Below are 10,247 nucleotides of genomic sequence, written 5' to 3'. Positions count from 1 at the left end.
AATTGTATTAAAGCCCACTGTTTTTTTGCTGTTGCAACACGTGGCTTAGATTACAAGAGGTGACGGACACTTGTTTTGAATGTTGTCAGCCCATTAAAGGGCATTTTACAGTTGTTATCACTACCATAATAATGGTTCAAATGGGTCAAACCTGTACATTGAAAAATGCTGTAAAAATAAGTTAAAGCTTTTAAGTTATGTTTCTTTGGTGGGAACTTTCTTGCTAACAGGCTGCTGACTACAGCCACATATTTACAGTATACATCTGAAAGTGGTATTCATCTTTTCATCTTATTGTTCACAGTACAGCAAAAAAACATTTTCCACAAAAGGTCAAACTGCTCTTCACAGATCTACACGTTTACTGTATAAGAAAGACTCGTACTTGCATACAGTAGTGCTGAGGCATGAATGTACAGGCTCAGCAACTTAGTTTTAACTTTAATATCCACGCAAGCATGTGTGATTGTTGAATACTGGTGCTTTTCTTTATAAATACCTCAGACTGAAATACACTTTTGTGTGTAAGTTGTGTTTTTTTTTTGCCTAGAAGCACTTTTGTTTGCAGAGATATATTGTTTAGACAGAGCAGACGTTGCTGAGGACGATGTGTACTATAATTGCAGGTTTCCTAGAGGTTTTATTTATTTGTCCTGTGGCAGACAGACAGCATGATTTTCCAGTCAGACTGGTATTTCTGTATTCTCTCTCAAAGCACCAACACTTTACTGTTCCTTGTAATTTATTGATACTGTTAGAGAAAAGTGTTCTCATCTTCACCTTTCTCCAGAGAGGTCAAGGTGCAGGGTCAACTACAAAACAGCTTGCATGGAGCTGGAAGAATAAGCCCTGTTGCTCCAGCAGTTAAACACTAGTCTCCAACCACAAACCACCAACGTCCTCCGCTCTGCTTTACTGAGCTTGTATGTTGTCTGATTATTCTATGTAAAGAGACATCTAAAGTTGCGGTCTAACTTTTTCTTTGTTTTGTATTTTAAGGGAATATCATGCACAATTAATTTCTGGCTTAACTACCACTTTTTCCATTCACCAGCTCTTGATACAATTATTGCAACTTCAGCATTGCTGCGGTTATCTGGCTCGAAACACAGGTTTCATGCACCAACAGTTGGAAAAGATCAGTGTAATCTGATGTTGTATAAACTACTGAGCAACTGTTTTGCAGTGTGAGGGTGCTTTGATAGCAGGAACAGAAATGTTTGTACTTCAATAGGCTCTGGAAATGTACTGAAACATGCCATTTCCACTCTTGTTTGTACTGCAATAAACACATTTAAGTTAATCATCTGGGAAAATGTCCATCTACCTTATTATGCAGGCTGCAGAACTTAATTCCATCTATATTACTAGGCTCACTATCAATAACAAAATGAATACATCTATAGACAGTGATATATCATATATATGTATATCATTTTGTGAGATACTAGTGTTTGCAATTTAGATGCTATCAAGGACTAGCCATGTGCAGGCAGCTGGTTTCTCTTTTGCTGTGTGCATGCGTCCTTTCAACACACTCAGGCGCACACAACATATAAATCCTTTGACCCGTCTGTAACTATCACCATCATGTGAACTCATTTCTAAAATCTGCTTCAAACTCTGTGACTTCTGCAAACAGTTAAGCCCTGCTGGGCCACATTGAGGTTTTAAGACCATTCATTTCTTTTACAATCTGCACATTTTCACAGCGACAAAAACAACAGCGTGGCCATAATGTTTCAAGTGTCTCTATCCAGAGTGCAGTGTTGCCATGATGGACACAAAAAGACAAGAAAGAATCAAGAGAGTATGTAGTGTAACAAAAGCAGAGGCCCAAGATTTATCTTCTTTCATTAGTGCCCACAACAGATTTCAAGAATTGCGCGTCAGAGGAGCAGGGGAACTCTACAGGGGGATGGTTTGTTTCTGTTCGCCACAGTGTTTTACATGCAGACAAATGAGGGAGCTGGCAGGAAAATAATGAGGGATGGTGTTGGAGAGAGAAAGAGAGTGAAAAAAACAGTAGTTAAAGCGATGAAAGAAAGACAGAAACCGTAAAAGGGGTTAGACTTCAGCCAAGAACAGGCTCTTAAAAATTAATACAGTGATCTGAATTCATCGCGAGCGCATTGAATAATTGAGAACTATCTTTGAGGAGAACAGATCATGCTGTGTGTGACATGGTTGGGGATGGTGGGAATGCAGAAAATGCAAGGAAAACCAAGAGAGAGACTGTCTTAAAGTGTCAAAGCCTAGACTGATTATGATGGAAATGTCCGTTCATCAGTGGTTTAAAATAAAATGCTCAACAATCACATGGGTGCATTGCTCAGGTGTCGGCACACTTTCGGCCTTGTTGGTTATTTTTCAGATGTAAAATCTTGAGGAGGTAAAACTTCACAGGCATCTGAAGAAAATATGTATTCAATGATTGGAAATGGAACTAGAACAGAGCCTTGGGGTTTCCCTCCACACAGAGGTTGACTGCACAGGGTGACACTATTCAAGGGAGGGGTTTCTGGAGCTGGTGTGTTCCCATAACCCATCGGCCCTTTACCCCCGCACCCAGGAACCCCTCCATTGGGAATCACAGCCAGAGGGCAGTTGTAATACACCAATTTAGAGCAAAGCTTGTTAATTTACTCCCTCTGCCACACCCCCCCCCCCTTGCCCTCCTTCTACTGTCTTCACCCCCCCCAACTCCCCTTTTTGCTTCAGTTTGTTAGGCTTGGCAATACGCCAGCTCCATCTGAGGGGCCTCCTGATCGTGTTCAGAGTACCTGAGCACACACACACACACACACACACACACACACACACACACACACACACACACACACACACACACACACACACACACACACACACACACACACACACACACACACACACACACACACACACACACACACACACACACACACACACACACACACACACACACACCTTCCGCAGCTAATGTTTTTATTTAATTGAGTAGTTTTGGTATTACAACTATTTATTTCTCATGTAGACCTCAGATAATGCTCACAAGCTTAATTTCCAGTCACTATTAGTCATGTCTTGCAAGAATATTCATTGCTGTCACTGGGATCTTATCAGACATAAAGCCCACCCTACTCTGCATTGATGGACAGCCGATGAAAGGATGAATGTTTTCTTATTCCTTTATGGCAGCCCATTCTCTTTTGTCAGCCCTGTTCTGCTCTGAAAGGAATAATAAATAATTTCAGAGTGCAAGGCCATTAAAATGATAATCAACATGCCCTGCGGGCTTTAGGGGGCCTGCTTTCCCTACGCCTCTAGACAAAGTCAGATTGGGGAAAGTGCGGAAAGTAGCCTCTGCGTATGTATCTGTGTGTGACATGGTTGTGCCATGGATGAATCTTTGCTTTTGGTCTTTTTTTAAAGTGAGAGATCAAACGAGGTGTGTTTAACACTTGTGGTCATGACTCACTGGTTTGTGGGTTGAGCTGCACATGAAGTACCTGCAAATAGCATCAATTAAACCATGACATAATGAATAATGTACATGTTAAAAACCACATAATTTTGACAATTGTGCCTTGTTGCAACCCTTAGGGTCTTATAAACTAATTAATACATTTTTGACCCCTGTGTAAATTAAGACCTGCGGCAGAGGCTCACTGTCATGAACCCTGGTGATAAGCCTGAACATGACTGCGCGACAGCTCGTTATATGTCTGAGCATGTCTGTCTGTGAGAGAATGTATGGCAGGTTTACAAAGTTTAACGGTCAACTTTATCCGAGGTAGAAAGAACTGTATGTACTGTCAACAGAGTGAGTGTGGTTGTTAAAACCTCATAATCCTTAAATGAGAATATCAGACGGGTGCTTGTGCGCGTGTGTGCTCACGCAAGGATTTCTGGCAGCTGTGAACCTTAGGCTCTAGTGTTACTTAACCCTGTTGTAACAGGCTCCCTGTTCCCAGCAGCTGCCCAATACAGGCCAAGACCTGATTATGTCACAAAGACACTCCGCACACACACACACACACACACACACACACACACACACACACACACACACACACACACACACACACACACACACACACACACACACACACACACACACACACACACACACACACACACACACACACACACACACACACACACACACACACACACACACACACACACACACACACACACACACACACACACACACACACACACACACACACACACACACCAATAAATACACTTGTCTGTGCACAGCAGTGGACCTAAACTTTCGATTATGCAAAGGCAAGACACACAGGTGAAAGACACACAGGTGAAAGACACACACACACTAGAGTGTTACAGGCCTGTTTACAGGTGCTATTTTGAGATGCTGCCCGTCACTCCACGCCATACCAAAGCTTGTCTTAGCACACATTTCAGCAGCTCTGAACCAGACCTGCCCCAACTCTGACTGGAAATGTATACCACAGGCTGCGTTTGGACGATGTTGTGATACTAAAAAAGCCAGCCAACTCTGACACTTAAGCTAACAAACTCTTAAGAGCACGCAATGATTTGATTTTGTTTATTAAGACTAAAATAACTCATTATGTAGGACTTTGTATGGGTATCATTTGGCTTTAAAAAAAAAAAATCTGCCTTGATACCAAGTCTAAAATTTGCAAACGTTCTTATTAAAATCGGAACTGAAGAAAAAAACACCATTGTATGCTCTGATTATGAACAAAAGAAGACAGTGGATGCCTGTTTACAGCACTGAGGTTTGATACCTAGCCCTAATGAACTAACATTGAGGTTTCTCTTTGTATGGACAATAAAGCCATAAAATATTCCTTAGAGTTATGCTTGGCTTTCTTTGTCTATGTTTACCAGGGCTAATGATTAACTGACAAAGATATGAAACAGTATGACGTAAGTGGGAACTTGGGAGAAAAAACCAGGGGGATTATTAGGATTTGCTCAGCAAATCTCCTCAACAAAGGTGTCCTGGCTGCATGAAACTGTAGGTGTTCAAACCCAGCTCTGTGTGGAGGTGAAACCTAAGAGTGAAATGGAGTGCAAAGTGGCTCTGGAAAAGTGTCCATACAGAGGTAGTCCTCTGAACACCTGGCTCTGCTGGCTGTCTTTGGTTTCAGATTGTTGTGTTTTTACTAAAAACCTTTACATCCTTTGACACGAACAGGCTTTCCAGCACACGTATAAGCAAAAGTACTGTATGAACTATACCCATTTGTTTTTCTATGTGTTGTATCAACTCTATTTGAAGAAGAAACAACAAGAGTCTGTAATGAAAAAAGTGTCTTGTAAGTATACTAAAAAAAATGGCATAGGCTGTAAGCTACAGCAGAGATTTAGTGACCAACCATGCGTAACACTAAACCCACTGACAGCCTGGTCTTCATGCCCAGAATTCCAGATGTAACTGCCCTGAATGGTGACGGTGAACCCGGCCTTGACTTGGTGGGGCTACACACACACTACCTCCCTCTTTGCTCGTGGCTGAAGCATATCACATAGCAAAACTTGAGAAGCCCTGACAAAATATGGCCTATAGGCTCCAAGCCCCATGGGACAGGCCTTCAGCCTCTGAGGGGTGTTAATCTCTGCTCTCTGACCTTCTGCGCCTCCCTCTTTCTTGGACACATTTTGGGGGTCACATATGTCTTATGGATGACCAGATAGCTGCCTTTCCTTTATATATATATATATATATATATATATATATATATGTTTAAAAAAAGCTTTATCCTCAACTGCACACTGCAACCAAATAGTTATGTAATTCCCCATGGCAGATGCCTATCTGACCCAGGAGATAGATCCCTGCCAAGGTTTACATAACAAATGGTAAAACAGTAGCAAAATGGATATGTGACCTAATGTTTCTATAATATCCTTATTCACAACAACATAGCTGTGAATGCGCCTCATTGTTTCTTTACAGTCGAGGTTATGCGTTCAGCAGAGGTCTTCACACAGCATTATGGTTAAATAGTTTGTTTTCATTCAGCTCCTCCTATAACTGGATTAGCTGCCATTCAGCAAACTGTTTTATGTAATGCATCATTTTTAGAGCGTCTTAAACTGGTTGCATCACTCAAAATAGGCTACTGTGTTTCCAGACAAACTGGTTAACGCTTTTCTGTTTGCTCTAATTCCAGCCTTGTGACTGTGACTGGCTTCGAAGGGAATATTGTGCACATAACTCATCAGATGCATCGAGTAAAAACAAAAAAAGACAAAGGACATGCATTTTAGATGCGATTTCAATCAAAGCCCCACAATCTTATTTGTCTATTGAAAGTCTGGGAATAAGTGCAGGATGTCACGTTTTGTCAATTTATGAGATAATTATGTGTAGGTCACGAAACCCCACGCTGCTTAAAAAGATTAATGATCTAAAATGCCTCCCTGATGTGTTTTTTTCCTCATTTGCTCTGCGTTTTCAGACTGATCTGTAATTTCCATTAGAATGATAATGAGAGGTTTAATGAGTGCCAGACCTTCCAAATAGACGCTCGTAAAAATGCGAATTCTATGGTACAAATGTGTGCGTGTGAATGTGTGTGTACCTCAGTAGGTTTTACAAGCAGCATGCGTTTTGTTTTTGTTTTGATGGAGGAAGGAGGGGGCTGGGTGGGTGAGTGGAAGGGCTCTTACCTTCCATCCTGCAGAGCTGTTGCTGTCGCCTTTGTCTTTGAAGTAGGGGATGGATCTCACCATCCAGTCATAAATTTGAGAAAGTGTCAGCCTCTTGTCCGGTGCGCTCTCGATGGCTTTGGTTATCAGGTCTGCGTAGGAGAGGTTTCCCCAGGCGTTACGGCGAGATGATGCTTTCCTCGGGGTCTGCTGAGCAGCCAGGCCGCTGGTAGTCAGTGCGCCAGAGGTGGCCGACGGAGAGTGTGAGGAGTGCGGGGAGCCTCCACTCTCCTGGCCGGAAGAGGACAACGCTCCATCGGCCGCGGGGCTGCTGCTGCCCTGGTCATCTGTCGCCAAGCCAGAGCCATTGATACCGATAGCCGTTGGGGTGGAGTTATCATCCTCATCATCCTCCTCCTCGAGTATAATATCGGTGTCATTATTCTCTGTTTTCACCGCGTTAGAGTCAGGTCGAGGTAGCGGCCAGGTGCAAGATCTGGGCCGCTTCTGTGGCTCGAAGTCCGGATCAATGACCACTTCCAGGTCCGGGAGTGTGTCGGGGAGCGAAGCCTCAGCCATTATCTCCCGCTCCAGTCACAATGTAGCCCCCGATGCCAGGTTATAAAGTTACAAGACAATTAATGAGGAGCTGTCAAAGTCGCGTCCCATGAATGCGCGCTCCCGTCCTTTGTTGCTATTCCACACCAGTGAAGTCCCAACAGGGCCACGAGCAACTTAGTTATTAGCGCCTGTTGAGGACATGGAGACAGCAAATAAAGCCAACACACTCGGTTAGAGTCGAATGAAAACACAACCTAACAGATGCAATGCAGCACATGATTGTGTAGGTTCATTCTATGTATGTCAATCAAGCTACTATAAACGAAAAATAGCAACACATTTAAATCCTCGCGTCTCTGAGCTTGTATTCATTTTAAAACACTACTTGCTCATCTACACCAAATCCCGTCTTGGTGCACGGCTCTAAATCCTCCCACTGTAAATAAATGGCTGAGGAGAAAGTGCGTAATAAATCCGCTCTCAACACTTTAAATGAAATACCTTGCACGGCCAGTTACTTGCGCTCTGTGGTTTCCAAAAAATCTATCCGAAGAGACTAGATCCCGGATTGTCCACGGCCACTTCCAGATGCCATCTTGACTCTTTTCCTCTTTCACTCCTCAAGTGCGTTTGCGATATCGATAGGATGGATGTCGATGTGGAATAAGACTGCCACCTCACTCTGGGTTACTACTGTATCTCGATTTGCTCTCCACACTGCGCTGCACGCACACGTTCTCTTACACACATACACACACTTACGTACATACACAGACTCGCGCATGCAAGTCGATCAAGGGCCAGCCCCCTGGATCCTGTGCATGGGATCGCCTTTTAAAGAGACACTACAGTCCAACAGGACGGAGCTGGCTGTGCTCAGGTTGAAGCTGGGACACGTCCTGACATGTTAGTGACAGGTAGAAATATATAGAGGCACACAACTGAACAAGAAAGTAAGAAGTATTAAAGTAAATTAATGCATGTAATTATAGAAATAGCGTTACTGTCATAGCAAGATCAGTTGAGTATTTACATGTCTAACTTTAGCCTACAGGACACATCTTGGTTTAACCGGTCAAGCATGCTACAGGTTTTGAAATCCGTTAGAAATCTTTCATTTTGATTAAAAGCAAAGGCTTTGACTTTTTCTCAATGAAAAAACAAACAATGAAAAGATAATAAAAGATAATAACAGAATATGTTTGCACCAGTCCAAAATGAAAAGATGTTGAGTTTCAGGTTTAATCAATGGTGTCATCTGAGTATTTCAACACTTTGTTTACATATTGGTAATATGCAGTCATTCAGTAAGAGATGAAACATGATATAAACACTAACTTATATTTCAAATATTACAATACAATATCATGTTTCCTAGAATTATGTGACTTTTAGTCTCTTTGTACAGATGTGTGTAAGTTGTATTGTAAGCTATTCGTATTTAGTATGTACTGTATGTAGTATAGACATTATGATATGTTATTGACATGATGGTGGTTGATGATAAAGACATTTAAAACCTATTATGTGCTCGGATTTTTAGCTTAAGCATATATTTATTCATATCCCCTTGCTACTACATTGGAATGGATGGTGGTGCCTTTAATCAGCAGACCTCAGGTTGTCAATCACGTGTGCACGGCTCTCAGGCCACGCCCCTTTCTGGCGCCCGTTCCACCTCCTTCAGAATGACGTCAGGCCATTTATTAGCCAGAGATAAGGGGAGAAATCCTAGATTGCTCTCCATCCTGTAAACGATGCTCTGGACCTCCCTCCTCCTCCTGCTCCTCTTGCTCTTTCTCCCCCACCTGCTCCCTCGGATCAAAACAGCCTCGTCCAAGGCTTCTTTGTTTCGAGTGCTGCCTGCCTTGCAAGGTGCGCGTCCATCTGCGCGTACTCGCGTTTTCTGTGCAGGAATGCGCGTTCACAGCTGACCATAACAAGATACCGCTTCAATATAACTGCATGGTTTTATTGTGTGTATATGGTACTTAGATGAATTTTGTATATTTTTATTTGACATCATAATAATGTGTTATTATTCCTCTATTATATTCCTTGCAGAACTCTTAAGACGTTTATGCCCCTTTTTCCTGTATTTTGTTGACATTTTCATCACATTATTCACAGACACCAAGCTGACACATTTGCCCTCTAAGAAGGTCAGACATTATTGTTTAACCGTGTTCATTGACACACATTTAACCAAGCAGATGTGTACGCTCATTTACAACAGCAGTCTGGAGTTTGTACTGTACGGGATTACAGGCGGATAGTCCCTACTCGTACCACATATTGTGTGATGCTTTTTTGTTCCCTTCAAATCAAAGAGAATACCTGATGCAGCAGTTTGAGTCACGCAGAGAACTATACAGTTAACTGCACACTGGATGTACAGAGAGAGGTTAGGATGTGTGTGTGTGTGTGTGTGTGTGTGTGTGTGTGTGTGTGTGTGTGTGTGTGTGTGTGTGTGTGTGTGTGTGTGTGTGTGTGTGTGTGTGTGTGTGTGTGTGCAAAACTACTGTTTAAAGCCAACTGTTAGACTGGGATGTTTCTTTAAATTACATTATTTTAGGCGTTTACTTCTAAAATATCTCAATTCAGTTCATTTGAAATACATTTAAAGATAATTTTAAGTTTATCTTATATTTGTTACTTTGATGACTATTTAGTAAAGCATTGCATTGGTTTTGTTTCCTTTTTAACCAAATACAAGATGACCTTCAAAGGTTAATACCATTTTCAATCCTTTCATGACAAAGCCATGTAACGAATAACAGCTTTAAAGAAAAAAAACATAATTTTTTGTGACGATTTTAACCCATTTTTCTTTCGGGCAACAGCCTTTGATTATTGGTTTCATCTTATTGAGCACACCAGTATCTTTCTGAATCCTATTGATAGTTTTAAGTTCACTTTAAAGAAACCACAACACTGACTTTCATTTGCGTTTCCATCACAAACATTGGTTACAGACATGCACCCGCCCTTAAAGATAGTATGCTGACATGTATTTTTCCAGCTGTCCTGACAAAGTTCACTTAACACAT

At 41.9% G+C, this 10,247-nt stretch overlaps 1 protein-coding gene across 1 annotated transcript in view; it reads right to left on the bottom strand.

Moving 5' to 3' along the window:
- Positions 1-7,940, bottom strand: part of foxo3b (forkhead box O3b) — a 39,573-nt gene extending 31,633 nt beyond the window's left edge. The window contains exons 1-2 of the mRNA XM_063901885.1: positions 7,699-7,940; positions 6,658-7,385 (exon numbers count right to left, since the gene is read on the bottom strand). Of these exons, the coding sequence (XP_063757955.1) occupies positions 6,658-7,215 (558 nt within the window). The 5' untranslated portion in view covers positions 7,216-7,385; positions 7,699-7,940. The remainder of the gene's footprint in view (positions 1-6,657; positions 7,386-7,698) is intronic.
- Positions 7,941-10,247: the final 2,307 nt, after the last annotated feature.

The sequence above is a fragment of the Eleginops maclovinus genome, chromosome 15 (genome assembly GCF_036324505.1).
Source record: "Eleginops maclovinus isolate JMC-PN-2008 ecotype Puerto Natales chromosome 15, JC_Emac_rtc_rv5, whole genome shotgun sequence".
In the NCBI taxonomy this organism is placed as follows: domain Eukaryota; kingdom Metazoa; phylum Chordata; class Actinopteri; order Perciformes; family Eleginopidae; genus Eleginops; species Eleginops maclovinus.
Note: the sequence above shows the minus strand (reverse complement) of the source record. Positions and strands in the feature narration are given on the sequence as shown.